This window comes from Lepisosteus platostomus, chromosome 12, assembly GCF_059453375.1.
Source record: "Lepisosteus platostomus isolate fLepPlt1 chromosome 12, fLepPlt1.hap1, whole genome shotgun sequence".
NCBI classification, from domain to species: Eukaryota; Metazoa; Chordata; class Actinopteri; order Semionotiformes; family Lepisosteidae; genus Lepisosteus; species Lepisosteus platostomus.
This window is the reverse complement of record NC_142622.1, coordinates 24,439,030-24,456,537: the sequence shown is the minus strand read 5'-3', so window position 1 is coordinate 24,456,537 and position 17,508 is coordinate 24,439,030. Positions and strand designations below refer to the sequence as shown.

The 17,508-nt window shown below is 34.1% G+C and overlaps 1 protein-coding gene across 10 annotated transcripts in view; it reads right to left on the bottom strand.

Moving 5' to 3' along the window:
* Window positions 1-1,577: 1,577 nt before the first annotated feature.
* The window catches only part of LOC148651328 (poly(rC)-binding protein 3), a 402,183-nt gene continuing 386,252 nt past the window's right edge, over window positions 1,578-17,508 (bottom strand). For 7 of the 10 annotated variants that reach the window (XM_088601449.1, XM_088601450.1, XM_088601452.1 and 4 more), the window contains 5 exons: window positions 12,018-12,059; window positions 11,416-11,491; window positions 8,985-9,037; window positions 8,373-8,542; window positions 1,578-5,908 (listed from right to left, as the gene is read on the bottom strand). In XM_088601449.1, coding sequence (XP_088457575.1) covers window positions 5,551-5,908; window positions 8,373-8,542; window positions 8,985-9,037; window positions 11,416-11,491; window positions 12,018-12,059 — 699 coding nt within the window. In that variant the 3' untranslated portion in view covers window positions 1,578-5,550. The remainder of the gene's footprint in view (window positions 5,909-8,372; window positions 8,543-8,984; window positions 9,038-11,415; window positions 11,492-12,017; window positions 12,060-17,508) is intronic. The other 3 variants (XM_088601459.1, XM_088601456.1, XM_088601457.1) reach the window with 3 other exon arrangements.

Here is a 17,508-nt window from a genome sequence, read left to right as displayed (position 1 = left end):
CAAGGTAACAATTAAAAGGAAACAATTTAAGAAAAGTAACAAAAAATCAGACAGTATAAATCAAGGAAGTGAGAATTATGTGTTGAGTTTTTTAGTTTGTATTTCCCCTGTACCTGTTCAGTTCTAAATGAGAAAGCACATTTTCAAGTTTAATGCAGCAAGAAATTACAGTTAAACATTTCAAAGAAATTCCTATTAAAGGATTAACAATCCTTTAAAAAATGTCCATTGCTCTCTGTAATGCATATTAAAACTTCAAACATAAGTTTATTTCCTACACCACAGCATTGACTTTATAAGGCATTAATAGGAAATTTTAAGGAACTATTTTAGCAGGGTCCTAGTTATCAGTGAAAATGTATTTAGAAAAGGATCCTGAAAGTGTCTGGTGTTTGAGGAGTGAGACAAATATCTGTGGGTGATTGGGGCACACTTAAAATCAATTGAAAACTGGGAAAAATATCAGATAGGTTGGAAATAACCCATAAAAAAGTAATTTAAAGCAATCTTCAATGCCAGAAGAGAGCTAAGGGATGCAATCATGTGTTGATTTTGCTTTCAGTTTAACATGTGTGGCTCAGCCATTTCTAGATGCTAGGTCGTCATGGTTTGAAGGATGATAAGGAAATTGTACATCAATGTGCAATAAACTGAATATGGTCTCTCCCAAGACTGCTTTGCACATCAAACCCCTTGATTAAAATTTAAAGCAGGTTTAGTAGAAGTTGTGTACATTTAAATGATCTCATCATTTTTTGGTGGCTCCTAATGCAATTCAGTGTAACACTTTTTAATTTTAATGTAGTTGTTTCTTTTTCAGAAATACAAAAGTTTGTAGATTTGTTTAAAGGCCCACCTGAAGAATGGCAAACATTGTACTTATGGAAATTATGCTTAAAACTTTACAGTTTTGTTCTTTGCACTAACTTAAGCTAAAAGAGGCAATCTTTGATATCTGTAAAAAAATGTTTACATAAGAGTTGTGCAATTGTACTTGCATTGGTGATGTAAAGTTCTTTCCTAATGGTCATGGCAGAACAACACAAGGTGAACATTCGTATATGTGAATGGTATCACAAGTTAGCATCACAAGTATTAAAACAAGTATATTATTTGCAAAAACTTAAATTGCCTTTTTATGATGGACACCCTTCCTCTGGTCACTTTGTGTTGCTAAATAAGCAAGACAATTTTAAGTATATTCATTTTTTGTGTTTATATATTTTTCCTTTTTTTCAAATTTCATAAATATCCAAAGACAATCAAGGAGGAAAAAATGACTGAACATCTGCAAATTCGATTACATAACACTGGTTTGAGATTTATTAAGCTTATCAATTTTTACAGCACAGCTGTACAAGTATTTGAAAGATCCCTGAAGCTTATTAAATATATTGTGTTTATAGCATGACAGATGACAATACAGGTTTTATACAAAAGTTGTGCAGGCATTTTCTGATGGAATCAGATGCAGATTGACAAACATATTCTGTGTTTGTGTATGCAAATTGGTCCATACATCATGTAATAAATAATATTTGACATGAACTTCTAAAAAATGAAAGAGACAACAAACATTGTATCAGGAATCTTTTACTTATAAAAAGCTATCATTATTTAATTTACCTCAGTAACATATAATATAATTGAGTACAATGATTTGAAGCACTAAAAGCTCATGCCGTTACATAGACGAGACTGAGCATGAATATCAACTAAAACAAAAAACAAAAGTAAGAATTCTAACCATGTATGAACCACAAACAGTGTTAAAACTGGTACAGCAATGAAGCAACACAAAAGTTAGGAAGCACATTTGTTCAGAGTTAAAAAGTAGTAGGGACTTTATTCATGAGTATAAGAAAGTCGTTGATGTTTTTATATTTTGTTATATAAATGTTGGGAATTCCTCTGTAGTATATAGTCCATAGGAATCATTGTCACATGGGGCTTTGGAATTGTCCTGTCAGGTGACTAATGCACTAGTGCATTATCGGAAATATTACAGAGCTCCCAGGCCAGTAACTTCTGAAGACAGCCTAAAATTAGGAACAAATCAGAAAGGAAACAAAAAAGCAGAACACTTCTTACCATTAAAAATATCACTTAAATAACAATAAATTACATTTTGCAGATGTTTGTTTGCAATAATATTCTTTAGATTTATTAAAACAGTTACAATATTCTGGAACATTTCCACAGCAAAGTTCTAGGGTTGTTAAATACTTGAGGTAACCTTTTGACGTTATTTTCAATTTCGCCTTTATCTTCCATTATATACAAACAAAAACTTTTTTGAAATACTATAAGAATGGCAGTACTACAATTTTAACAATGACATTTAGTGCAATCTCACTAAAAGTAGTCAAAGTGGTGAAATGTGTTTAGAATGGACAATATATAATACTGAAGTGGCACATAGCCCTATTTAATATACTGCAACACATCATATTTTTGTCTAGAAAGTATTGCATTTGCAATCTGTGTTTTAGTTCAAAATGCTTTTTAAATAAAAAGCACTTTTATAGTACCGTTCATTCATTTGAAAAGCTTTGTGTTCAAGGAGTGCAATGCAAATGGAGATGTCTAATAGAGAATGTTGCATTCAACAGGAGTCAGGGAAACATGATATCATCAGGTGCAGTGCAGAACAAAAAAAAAGGTGAATGGGATACAAGAAAAAACAAAACTACTTCCAACAGCTTGGAACCAGACTTCAAACACTTTGATATAATATCAAAGTTGCTTTACAGTTTTATTTGAAGCCCCATTGTTTTGAACTGTCAACAGCTATAATCACTCTCGGGTCAACATTTCAGTTCTAGTTCAAGTGTTCTGGCTTCAACAAGGCTCTTTATTCTCATTAAATAAGACTAGACTCCCAGGAGTCTTTTGTTTTGTTTGTGCAGTTTTGTAGTCCCTATTTTATAGAATATGCTTTAGAATGCAAATTCAGAGCAAGTTACAAAATGTATACATTTAATTTATAGTATTTAAAGTAAAATTATTTTTAAGAAATAGTTAAAAATCACAGTCCTGGAAATTAATAGTACAGCAGAATCAAAACAATATTTCATTAAAATGGAGTCAATGAAGAATCAAATATATTTCCTTTTTCTGCCACAAATAATGGTGAAATATTTTATTATTTTTTACATCAAGAATAATAAATGTATTTGTCCCGTAATCTGTAGAGTTTTGCTAATCCTCAGGCACAATAACCTGCAACCTTAACTTTTTTACTTCAATAGCATTTTCTCTCAGGGCTAATCTGATGTATTTTGCTTTGACTGAACCTTTCAATGGGCCTTGTGATGAACTGTTAATGCCCAGGCTGTCCTGATTTAGTCACTGTTCCATACAACTAAAATAAGTATGGCACTTTAATCCTGGTTAAACTGGTTAAAACAAGACAACAATAATTTAAGTAGGATTTTTCAAATATCTAGATTAACTATTAAGAATCATACATAACATTTTGCAGGTATCACTCTAACTGCAATAGACATAGCAGCTACAAATATGGTAAATTGTGGACTTTCCACTCATTTCTTCCAGTTACTATGAAACTAGTGTTTGACTAACTACAAGAGAAATACATTTAGAATTGTCTTCTTTCTATATTCTTCAATGATGTTATTTAGTGGAGCAAGAAGCCAGGGAGGGTTAGTCATGCTAGCAAAATAAAACGAAGAGGTGTTACCATGCAAGTCAGAGCCAAGTGAGCATTCAAACTGACAAAGTATTGAGGCAAATGTGCAATAGTATTAAATACCAAGACTGTGCAATTAAGGTGAAATAGAGAATAAATTAAAACATTAGCTAAACGTAATACTAGGGATCCATATATCACGAAACATTAAATACCAAACTCTAATTTTAAACCAAAAAAAAACATCTTAATGGAATTATTGTTCAGGTTACAGTACAACAGAAATGAGTCATTGTAATTACTTGCAAATTACAAATTAGTGAATTTTTAAGATTCCTTTAAAATAAGTTGTTTTCTTTTGGGCATGTGATTTCAGTCTGGAGTGGAGTAGTTGTATGAAAAAAAGATTTCCTTAAATGTTTTTCAGGGACATCTCTCTTTTGCTGTAAGTTAATTTCATTGTTCTAGTCCATACAATTCATTTCTAGGCTTAGTGATTAAAAATGAGGATCTATGCTTTTCATGCATGGATTTATTCCTAGATTAACCTTTTTTGTTTCATTCTTGTTTCACTTATATTTACAGAAAATACTTTTTTATCCAGCTAGAAACAGTACTAGCATCCAATTCAGGTTCAGAAAAAAATCATATTTAATTCTTTCATATTTAATTCAATATTGGCTAATTACTGACAGAATATGATGGAAGATATTTTAACAAGATTTTCAAGTTTCAAATGTGTAAATAGTCATAGTCATAAAAACAGAAATTTAAGGCAAAATTTCTGATGCATTGTTGTTAGTAGTTTGCGGCATTTCTATGCAGTAAGAAAAATCTCTTCCTGTTTAATGCTGAGATAAAGACGATGGCAGGGATGAAAATATCATCATAATCCTCAAATGTACAAGTTTACAAGTGTAATTTAAAATTAACATTATTAAAATTATATGCTTTAATAAGGTATTTTAATACCGAAATTGCATTGGATTATTATAGTATATTTTATGTATTTTTTTGTTACAAATCGAATAAATCTGAACAGAGACTGGATTATAAAGGATGCACCAATAAGGGACAAAAAATTAGATTTAATATAGATTCAGGTCACTAAGTGTTGCTACATGTTCATTGATAGTAAAGGCTTTCTAGCTCTCATTTATGAATAGAAGTTATTCATACCTCATCTTGCACATTTATTTAAGTTAAATATTTCTATTATATTGTCATTTTATACCTGTACTAAGACAGCCATTTTGATTCCTGCATTGCCATGGAACAGAGTGACTACAGAACTGGATTGTTTCATGTGTTTTTCCCCTTAACTGCATAAACTGTATTTGTAAATGTGCTTCGAAGAGGATAACAACGAGAAAAGTACAGTATGATGAATCAAAGCCAGAGTTCAGTGCTATTACACAACTTCAGGATATAATATTAGACCTGCATCATGACCAAAACTCAGATCTGTTTTTGTATGCAATTTAATTTACTGACAGATGGTGCATCCCTTCTAACTCATCTTGTGTAAGAGCTGTTACAGCCAGAACAAAACTCTTTTGAGTCAAAATAAATACAAAACTCCACAAAACAATGGAAAGATTTTAATTTCTGAGGGGGATGATTTTATATTTAGTTGTTGCTGTTGGAAATAATTCCTTCTGTTTTGTTAGGTCACGATGGAGAACGGAAGACAGTTTGAGGTGCCAACATGTACTGTATAAACTACCAGGATTTTTTTGTTGTTGTTTTGCTTAGTTCTGTTTTTTTTTTAAGAAAAGAACACAAATTGTCATTTTCGTCTATTTCTCATCTGTATGCTATTATACTACAATCTACTCCAGAATGTTGGTAACGAGCTTGTGAAGAGGAAAAAAAAACTTGCATCGTTTCATCCTTTCTCAATATGGAGCAAACTTCTGCCGGTCTGATTTCTTAACCCCGGTGGTCGTTGGGATTTTAGCAGTATAAGCTGATAAACTCCCCGTGGCCCCCGTAGCGGCCGCGGCATTTAACGCCAGGAGTGGGACAGTTTTCATGCCAAGCAGACTGGAGACAGGAACGGCATAGTGGGCGGTCGGTAAAGTTGGTAAAGGGGGGGGGGAATTGACGTTAACCGCGGCAGAAGCTGCTGCGGCTGCCAGGACAGCCATAGAGGTAGGGGTGGAGGTAGGGGTGGCGGACTGAGAGAGGTTCATGTTGAGGTCAACAGGGTTCGTGACGGAAGCAGTCTGGGTGCTGACTTTAGCCATCTCTAAGCTGCAAACGAAGAGAGGAAGAGGAACAGAAGAGGTTGGGTCGGGAGGTTCAGCCAAGGACCGAGGAAGGGAGGGGGAAAGGGATCAAACACAGAGGGAGGGATTAGATTGGTCAACACAAGGGTCACACAGGCGGGGAGGAGAGAGAAAGAGAAAAAGAGAAAAAAAGGGAAAAATGAGGGTCAAAGGGGGAACATGTTATGTGTTAAAGAAGAGAAATAACAAAAGGGTATTTCATGATTTGATGATGAAAACATTAATAAAATACTACAAAGCTTCTTATTAAGAAGTAAAAAAAAGGTTTTGCTTTTTTTTTACACTGATGAAACAAAAATTTAAGGAATGCAGAAAATGGCAAGATGACAGACAAGCAAACTTAAAAAAAGAACTCAAAAAGTAACAATGATGTTAACTCCCCAGTGCTAAGTCACTGTTGCAGTGCACTCTATCCAAGTACCTTCTCCATCTTAGATTTCCAACACTATTGTTTTCAATAATCGTAACCAGGGGTTGTATTACCTTATTTGCTCTCATTAAAATAAATGTATGGAAGTCCATTAAAGTCCCAACTATACAGTCCATTACAGTACTTCAAATTATTCCTCAATTCAAAACAATGATCAGGGCATAGAAGATGTAAAAAGCCATTTATCATGAAATTATAAAAATGTCTAATGCTTGTGTAAGTTTGTGCCTTATCTGGTTGTGCTGCATTTAGGCGGAGATACAATACAATGTTCAAATTCATATCCAAATAGACTGGAGGAGTGAACTTACCTGTTGGAATTTACACAAAAAGAATACACTACAACCCAATAATACTGAAGGTAAACAAAATAGGTTTACAAATGGGGTTTGTTGGTCTGTGTTTCTGTTTTGAGCACAGTTTTAAGGACCAATTTCAAAGAATGCTAAAACATTTTGAAAAGAGATACAGTATAGTGCACAAAACAAGTATATTCAAACTACAAGCTATATTTTACAGTACATTCAATATACTGTATACTGCATTCCCTCTATGAGTGTTTCACGAAGGGAATAAATACACCTTTGGAAGAATGAAAACAAGAAACAATTTTAAAAAATAACAAAACACTCAAATCACACATTCTGTAATTTTTGCTACTTCACAGTTGGTCTATAAACGGTATAGACAGTACTTTATAAACAGTACTTTAGGTGTTTAATCAAGTCATTACAGTTTTTACCCAAAGCAAATGACAAAACCTAAGTATCAGATTCCTTGGAATAGGAAAGAAAACAAATGTACTATGTCCAGAAACTGCATCCTTATTAATTTCCAACAGCATGTATTTATTCCTATTCCATGTGACGATCATTCAGAGGTTTATTTACTTTACATTCTTGCCTGCTTTTGGTCATGATAATCAGAAATCCAGAAATAGTTATATAGATATAGTGGTCAGAGATGTCAATAGTAACAGTACTTCAGTTTCTTTGCAGTGTCAAAAATGTTGTCGTTTATATATTGTTAGTGCTCATTTGCATAATGGATAATTTACTAGTACTAAGCTGAATGATGGGGCAGGTGCTGTGCTTCTGGGTTTCATAGATTTCTGACAGGTGTAATTTACTAAACATAGCCCTTTGTTTTCTTGTAATGGTGCCATCCTGAATATCATTATATGCTGTTAGTCACTGAACCTACAGTAGGCTGACCTCCTGGCTTCTTCAGTGGTTACTTACAGAATATGCAATAGTCTTAAAGAGATACACATTTATGTTCAAAATGTATCCATCTTAAAAATTGGACTTTAGTTTGAATTTTGGAACCTACTTAAATAAGAAATAATGTATTTTGCATTTTATTATGCATATGGTCTTTTATATAGTCTGGTCCTCAAACTTTGATTCTTCTTCCTCCATTGTTACAGTACTCCTGTTTTATAGGTGGAAAATAATAATTTTCAAAGCCATTCACACACACACTTTGTGTGAATTTGTTGTTGATGATGTAATATAGTCAAACAAAAATGGAACAGGAGAGTATTGTCTTCTATCAAATCGGCAGGAATAAAAGTCCTCATTTTCCTTATCTCTAAAAGAAGCAGACACCTTGGAACTTACTCAGAATCTCTCAAAGAAATCTGGTAGACTTGAATGATCAGTTTTCATGGACCAAGACATTTATAGAAACTGAAAAAAAAACAAAAATAGAACTTTTTATGTAAAGTCTGCACCAAAACGTACAGTTGTGAATGTTAGGTCCGTCCTGTCAAAGTGGACACCGAATAATGAAATTAGCCTCTGTGAAGAATGGTGCATGGTTTATACTGCTTCCACCTCTTATTCTTGGAAAGTGTTTATTTTTGCAGTTTATGTCTCTTCCCTGGAATTTTTGTGAACTCTTCAGGCCAAGTCACCTTGGAACCACTTTGAATTCACTGAAGAAATCCTGTTATTCCCAAAGTCAAAGGTTAGGAGGAGAAAAGAAGGAAGCTTACCTGGCATTAATGAGGTACTGTGCTAAGCTGATGTTCGCTGGGGATCCTGTGATTGTGACCTGCCTTTCCGCAGAGCCTTCAATGGCATTGGCGATCTTGATCTGTGCTCCTGACATCTGCCTGATTTCATTAATCTTACTGCCTTGTCTGCCGATAATGCAACCTATCAACTGGTTTGAAAGAGAACAAGTCAAGGATTTGTTAAAGTACATGGAGGAAGCTACTGGACATGATCTTTTCTGTTGCTTTTAAGTCACTGTTTTCTCACTGTATCATCTTAATAGTAGTTTTACCTCCAGTTAACATTTATAATACTGTCATATTGCCAAATAGTCTTGGAATTATTTGAGAAAACAAAGTAAAATTTATGAAACATTTCGGGTGGTTGGTCTCTTTGATTATATGGTTTTCCCTTGTTATTCTCATTATAATTTATTCATAACCTTTAGATATTAGGCTAAAACTAAAAATTGAAAACTGGTAACCTGAGTAGGGACATAAGCAGAGGAACATGTGATAACTGGCCATTACTTGTTCTGCAGTGAATCTGCTGCATACAGTTCAAGACTGGATGTGCAGTCCGTACTGTATGAAATACAGAGGAAGACTTACATCATTTGGGATTGTTAGCTCATGGGAACTAGTAGGAGTGGTGGCATCCAGTCCTGCAGCAGGGAAATGGAAAAGTGTCTGTTAGCACTAGCTCCTTCACCAAGCCTGAGGTTATGAAATATACTGATTCTCACACTTGAGAGGCATTAGCATAGGTGGGAGGAGGAGGGGATGGTAAGAGCTGGGAGCATGGAAAAGAAGAAAAGGAATGGTAAAGAAATAGAAGGAAAGGGAGGGAGGGTGGTGAGCAGAAAGTGAATTGCTGTGGAACAAAATGAAAGCATGGACCCCTTTATTTCTTTAAAAAAAGTAAGGTGTTGAAGATAAAGATAATGAGGTACAGTAATTGTGTTCATGGAAGGGTGGTTTGGAGACATGCTTTGCCAATTTCAATTGAATAAAAAAATGATTCATTTTAAAAACATCTGTGTTAAATTCTGGCTTTAATTAGTGAATTGCAGTACAGTCTGGAGAAAGAAGCAGGGATATTTAAGGTCAGAAAAAAGGATCAGCTACAGCTACTGAAACAAACAAGCAAACTAAAACTGTAGTATATCATCAAGAGGAATCAATGTGAATCATAATTTAATAAGAGATTTTAAAAACAACTGAAAATAATGATGAGTCATCATTTTTGTAACCCTTAAACTGGAGTGACACTGAAGGCACTTGAAATTGTCAGGACCATGTTCAAAATTAAAATTAAATTTTATTTACATTTAGGAATTATATTGTCATGTGTTTTATGAATAATACAATGAGTCTCATTATTGAAGCCTTCCAGTAAAATCTGGATATTATGGTCTGAAACAATTAAAATATTTTATTTGGATATAAAGCAGATATAAAGCAATTATAGTCCTGTAGGACACCGTGTGTCCTGGTTTCTGTTCCAGCTAAGCTTTCAGTTACATAACCAAATCCTTAATTGACTCTGTTCTCAGCTCTTAAACATGTTGGGGGTTCCCTTTTATCTATCACATTAGATAAGTATGATTAAATTGTAAATGTTTGAGTAGAAAAAAATCTAATATTCCATTCAAGCAAAAATAGTCAATTTTAATCATTAGGTACAGTAGTTCAATTATGGCTTCAATTACATGATTAGACTCAGCTGGAAGAAAAATAGGTGCGTAATCTTCCGGGACCAGGATTGGGAATCACTGTATTAGCGTAAACTTCAGTGTGTTGTAAAATGACTTAAGGGTGAAAACTGTATTTGACTTTTCTGAGTTTCATACTTAAATTTTGAGAAGAAAAAGACTCAGAGAAAAATATTTTTGTATAAAATAATAAAGAAAAAGTCAAGTTTAAAAGAAGAAAATAATTGCTTTACAGTTCATTGTTTACATCTCCCTTTCCAGAACAAAAAAAAATGGGTACACTTAGTTTGAAGGGAATATTAGATAACAAACAAAGGTTTAATTAGAAAAAAAGAGTGATATTTCTTCTTTTCCTCTGATATACTAGAGCTCCATTAACAAAACACCCTTACCACAAGACATCGTAGTTCCTGACAGTGTTTGTTAAGTATTGCAAATATACTGTATAGAACCTGCATACTAGCTATATAATTAGTGTATAAAAAATGCAACTATTTTGAGACTAAGATATTGGTATGAGCAATATAAAAGAAAATAATGAATGAACACTATTGCCTATTTTAAAGTTGCATGTAACTGAACTATATCAACAATTTTTAACTGTGAACTTGAGTGTGCTACAGTATATACAGTATAAATATAAATAATATTATCAGAATATAACTTCAATATACAATTCCAGTACACCATATTCAGACAGCTTTAATATAATAATGTGTACATTCACTATTGCATGAAGAAAATGTATGGAGAAATGAATAATATATTTTGCATCCAGAGATTATGCTTTCTTTAGAAACTTCTTTTTGAATAAGGAAGATGTGGCAGAAAAAATTAACAACTTCACCAAACACACAAAAAAGCCTGTGCCATCACCAGCAATGTGTTTCATGAATTGAAAACAAAGTCAAAGTTAGGTCAAATAAATCCCAGTATGTTCAAATAATTTTAAAATGTATAATCACCGCGAATGCTCTGAAAACTTTTTTTTCCAAATTCTGTTTTCATGAATACCGACATCTTTAAAAAAAAAAGTACAATACTCAAATAATGGAGTTTTATTTATAACAGACTTTGAAAAAAAATAGCAACAGAAAACAAATTGTACTGAAATATTTTTTTTCACAAGCTAAAGCTTTCTGAATTGGGACCATGCTATATTAAAGACACAAGCACACACACAGAATAAAGTAACATAAAAGCCAGCTGTGTTAAGATCAAACAGAAAAGGAAATGGTCATTGAGCACATTTAGTAAAATAGTGTAATGACCATGGGGAAAAGAAGAGGCGGAAAGAAGGACTTCCCCAGGGAGTCTTGGGTACGTACCAGGGAAGGCAGGGTTGTTCTGCCCAAGGGGAGTAAAGGGGGTATGCTGCATAGCCAACTGGTGAAGCTTGGTCAACTGCAGGGCAGGATGGGAAATTAGAACTAACCAATCAAATGGAATTATTTCAGAGTAAAGACAACCATATTACACTGCTTTCTTTTTCTGCTTTTCAGGGTTAATAAAAGTATAATTAATATATTTATTATTCTTTACAACATGCAGTCTAGTCTAATGAACATGTCAGTAAACATTCAAAACCAGTTAAAAACAAAGTGTTAGAATAATAAATGTGTGTTAGAAGAAATATGTTATACTAATGAAATAAAATATTTTTTGGACTTTATATGATTATGTGAAATGTTGCTACTCATTTAGCATGCATGATAGGGATACGTGTCTGTGCCTGTCCGAATGTTCCAGCTATATCATGTACAAGGATCAAGCTGTTATGTTAGTTCTGTATGTATTATTAATATCTTTCCATTATTAATGTTAATCCATGCTAGTATTTGGAATCTAAAAGCTTGATTGAAGCAGAAGGCAACAGTTGTCCGGAATAGGTGGGGAAGACAAGACAGTGATTTACATGCGCAGGACTCACATCTGGATGAGGAATAGCGTACTGCCCCTGAATTGTGAAGGTCTGCAAAACATAAGGGAATGCAAGGAAAGGAAGGTTAGTGTCCTGAAGAAAACCATGCCACAAAGAAAAAGAAAGGTAAAGGACTGGTCAGTGTTCTTTTTAAATAACGTAATGCTGTAAGCAAAAGGAAGCAAAAAAGTTACTGTATAATATTTTCCTTAGTGGATTATCTTTTTTTTTCTTGCTTGAGACAGCACAGAAAGAAATAGAGACAGCAAAATAAAACCTGTAAATTCTACTGTCTTGGGTAAATAATAATATTTCATACAAAAGACAAAAAAGTATTTAACGTTTCGTTTGTTTTACATGTAACATTTTAACATGATAAATTGTGCCTATTATTTTAAAACAATGTTAGCCAAGGGTACATTTGAAGGGGTCATATTTCTATGGACAAAAAGGTTACTATATCTTTTTGAGAAAGTTGTAAAGTAATTGACCTGAATTTGTCATCTGTGTCTTGAACACCTAGGTTAAATAGTCCTTTACTGGAAGTCACAATGTACAATTATAGATGTATAATTAAAATTATTTTTTCCTTAAAATGTATGAAAATTGGCACTGTGGTTGTCATTGCTGCCTTGCAGCGCTGGCAGTCTGAGTTCAATTCCTAGGGTGCTACGGTATGTGTGTGCAGTTTATATATTCTCCTCATGTTCATGTGGGTTTCCTCTGGGTGCTCTGTTTTCCTCCCACAGTCCAAAGACTGTCCCTGTGTATGTCCACTGATGGACCTGCATCCTTTCTAGGGTGTATCTTGCTTTGCACCCTTTGCACGCTGGGATAGGCTCCAGGAACCCCTGTTATTCTCCACTGGATTCACACAGAAACACGAATATCATGTTTTCTTTGTCACATTAATATCCAGCTATACAGTAGGTTCAATGGAAGAAAAAAAAAGACTTTATAAAAGTGGTTGCAACCATGGTCCCAGAAGAAACTCAGAAATTGGTACAAATTTAATACTAACTGCAAATCCCATCTGAGCTATTAATGGCTAAAAGCAAATTTACACATACATCTCATTTAGAAACTACAATTAATTCGTATTTTAATATGAACTCTGGAGTAAAACCCAAAAAGACAGTTTTACTCCAGAACCTGGGTTAGTATTTAGAACATGGATACCCAGTTCTAGTCCTGGAAGACTGGTATGTCTATCGGTGTTCAGCCCAACTGGTCTCCTAAAACCTGACCCATCTCTCCTTTGACTTAAATTGCTTCAGTTTAACAGATTGTCTCAACTATTCAGGTGCTGGTGCTTAAAGAGACCTGGAGAGACAAAGATCCTCCAAGATCAGGAATGGGAGTATCTGCTCTAGAAATTCAATATAAAAATTTACCAGTTTTACAGGGAAGTACTTACAGTTCTTAAATTCCGTACACGCAATGTATTAAATTCTGGTCTGCAGTGTACTGTACCTTAAGTGTAGGAGGTTTTACAAATAAATTACAGCACAACAATATACTTTCATACTGTATATACTAGATGTGCCAAAAAAGTACAAAATTTCATGTTAGATTCAAGACGATGCAATTGTTTTCATGTATGTATTTATAAATTAAATTTAAATTCAAGAAATGTTTAAACATTTAACTGAACAAAATTTTGAGATCCAAGCAAGAATGTTATTTTCAACAAAGTGTCACACAGAAAAAGATGGCTCCACAGACAAAATGTTGTGGTATTCTCCTATTACTTTTAGGATAGACATAACCTCCACTCATTCATTTTTAATATGAAAACTGCTTTTCCCTACGTTTGAACTTTTTGTTGCATTCCTTCTTTTCCAACAATAGGGGACGCCAAAACCATGCGAAGTGAAGTAAACTAAAATTGCAATGCAGTGGAAAGAAGATGGTAATAGCTGTAGAATTTATTAGGCTTTCATTAATTACAACACATGCGACGTTATCTTGGGTTTTTTTTTCCAAATAAATGATATATATATATATATGTCTTCGTGCGTATTTTCATAAGCCTAAATTAACTGAACTATCAAAAGTACACACTTCAGTTTTCAGTGCCTGCTGTGGCAGCAGCACTACCAAATTTTATCTTGTCAGATCACAGTAGCAAAGCAAAGCCTGGTCTAATGAGTGCTAGGATGGGAAACCTTCAAGGAAACACAGGTTGCTGCTGTAGGTGATGTTGCTGAACTAGTATGCAGTACTTTCCCCCCTGGAGCATAATTTCCAAACCAATGCCCCAGTATGGTAACTGGGGACACTGTGCCGGAAGAAGTGCCATCCTTCAAAAGAGTCATTAAAACAAGGGCCTGACTACTTGGTAATCAAGAGATTCTCTGAAAAGTTTTAAAAGAATAGGTCCCTTAGTATCTTGGCTAATTTCCACTCTGGGTTTGTGTTACATTGCCTTCCTAAAGTTTCCACTTAATTTAACTGCTAAAGCAATTACTCACTGCTCAACTTTATCTTCTGTGTAGCGGGGCAGCTGGCACCATAATGGCTCTTTAGCGCATAAAAAAACTACATAGATGAATGAAGTAAGTCTTTACTGTACTATATATAAACTTCTTTGGGATTAAAAGTGCTACAGTACATCAATGCACTTTGGGGTCAAATAAAACCAAAAAATAGCTAAAACTCCTGCCTGTGGTCTTAGATTTACTCAACCTTTCAAAATGAAATGCTCAAACTTTGTTATACAGTATGTGATCTTAGCATGTATAGAACATGACCCCACATTTTATATTTCTGAAGCAAAGCTTATTCTATATGAGAAAACAAAATCAAAGTAAACTCAGAAACAAATTATACATTTTAACATAATGAAGATATGAACAGTAACAATGTAACAACAGTCATGATCTTTTGGGTGGTCAGCATATTCAAACAGAATCACATCTGCAGCCATTCATGCAAGGGTGACTTTAAAGTTATCCAAGCAATACTTATATAGTAGGTCATTTTTAACTTAATTTAAAAAATGAAAAACCATAACTGTTTTTAACTGTCTCTACAGATTACACTAGCATTTTAAATGATTGCAAAGCAAGATCATCCTTAACTTAGTACAGGATCAACAGTGAAACATGAAACATAGAACTGAGGCTGAAACTTAGGGTCATGTACAGTAAGTGTTACAAGTGTGAATATTGTTGGGGGCAAGGGGTGGGTGCAATGGGTTGTGGGAGTATAGAACAAGCTACACAATCAGGCTGTTGAAACTGATACCTGCACTTCCTCCAAGAAATGGCTGTGTAAGATTGTTGAATCAATCACTTGTTAGCAGTCAAATGATTGAGCGCCAAAGAACAGATATTTTTGGTGAGAAATTGAAAAAGCTAAGGAAATTCTTAAGTAACTCATATTAATTAAGAAGGGTATTGTTAGAGGTCTCTAGTGGTACAGTATATATTATCATCCTGAAGCAGAACATAAAAAGGTTCTAAATTAGAAGATGGCATTCCAACCATTTAACCTCTGCATGCTATTCTATTTGATATAAACATTCATGGTCTCTTTAGTGCACCAGTCTAATATCTTTCACGCCATGACATACTGTACAAGTACCTCAGTAAAATAACATAATATGTCCTTTACTAGTAATTATTTTATATAAGACCAAAATGATGATTACTTTACTTAAATACTGTATTTTGTTAGCACTACAGTATCCTCCACAAGTGCTGAGTTACTGAAGTGAACTTATTTATATACAGTCCAACAATGTCTCTAAGAGTTTAGATAAAGTGTGTAACTTTAGCTTCAAAGCAGAGGGGATCTTTGCTGAGGTGTAGGGGGTCCCCTGATCAAAAACAATTGTAATGTTTACCTTGGTTTACCTAGTTAATTAAATTAATTAATAATTGACAATGAGCTGTCCAGAAACACACCATATAAGATCATCATACACCATATAAAATGACAGAGGAAAGAGGAAGAGAAGACAGAAGATAAGGAAGGCCAGACCACAAGAGGGGAGTCAGGAGGAGTGGGAAATTAGTTTACTAAATTAGTTAGTTTGTGCCAGGTGAGAACTCGTACTTCATGATCATCCAATCAAAATCTGATTGGAGCTAAGTATTTAAACCTTTCGAGAGAGAGCTTGCTACTCTGTGATTTTAGGGAACCTGGGTTTCCCGAGTAAATGATATCTTGGTTAGAGACAGTCTTTCCTGATTGTGGGTGCATTTTTAGAATAGGGAGATAGGCTCCCATTTATTTTGTGGCATCCGGGTTTGCAGAGAGAGAGATTTAACTGCTGGTTGTATTGCATTCATAAAGAAGGCAGCTTATCTCTTATTTTGTCCACTGTAGACATTATTAATAGTTCAATATTTAGTAGCAGTCTGGGGTTTTCTGTGTAATTAGGATGTTAGGCCTTTTGGTAAAGGTTTATCTTGGCCTCATCTGTCTGTAAATCTTTGTTTCAAGATACTCCTGGCTCATCTCCGTACTTCTGAGCAAATTCTGATCTGTGCTTTCTGTTCATGGTGCTGATGAGAGTCTTGCAATGTAGGCTTTGTAATTCTGCTGTGTCTTTTGTCTACGAACTGTGGTTTTTGATGTCTTCTTGCACCTCAGAGGGTGTTGTTGATCTCACTGACAGTTGTTTGGGGTTTTCCTTGACAGCTCTGGTAATTTTTCTGGCATAATCTGTCGATGTGTTTCTTGTCTGACATAAAGACCCAGTCTTGGATGATTATAATTATATCTGTTGTTTTTTTCAGTCTCAGTATATTCCAAATTGTTAAACTCTGTGTTATGATTTCCTGATTCCCTTTAACTTCTCTGGCTTTCATTTTTACTTTGACTACAGACCCTGGACCGTGAAGTGAAAGTGAGTTAGGTTGAAAACCTGACAATCAGTTTTACAAATTTGCTCCATCTAAAAAGAGATTCAACATTATAAATCTCTTTTATTGTGTAAAACTATAATGAGTCATTTGGATTGACTATTAAAAATAAGACTTATGAGTCTTGTTTTTTGAGAAGTTATTGTCAAAATGGGTCAAACAATTCAAAGTGATTGTAATATTTTAGACTTCATTACATTTGGAGAGCACTCCATTCTGAGTACATATAGCTGTTCATAAAATGTTTAACATGTATTTTCACAGTTTTTAATTTACACTGATATTACCAAAATATTGTACATTTTTCTAACATTTATATTTGTAGTTGAATGGAATTGCCACTGAAAATAATTACCTTTAGAAAATACCTAGAAAATAAAGGTTAAAAAATGAGGGGACCATTTGCTTTTTCAAAGCTAGTTTATCAAATGATATCTCTGTAATTCCTTGAAAGATGCCAAGGCATCGGAATTACCAAAATGGCTGTGAAACTTCTTTTATTCTCCCACAACCCTTTGTGTAAGGAAGTCCCTCCTATTTTCAGGTTTAAATGCACTATGGTTTCTACTTGTGTCCTGTGGTTAGTTTCACTGTTAATTCTGATAAAGTCTACAGGGTTTTTTCAG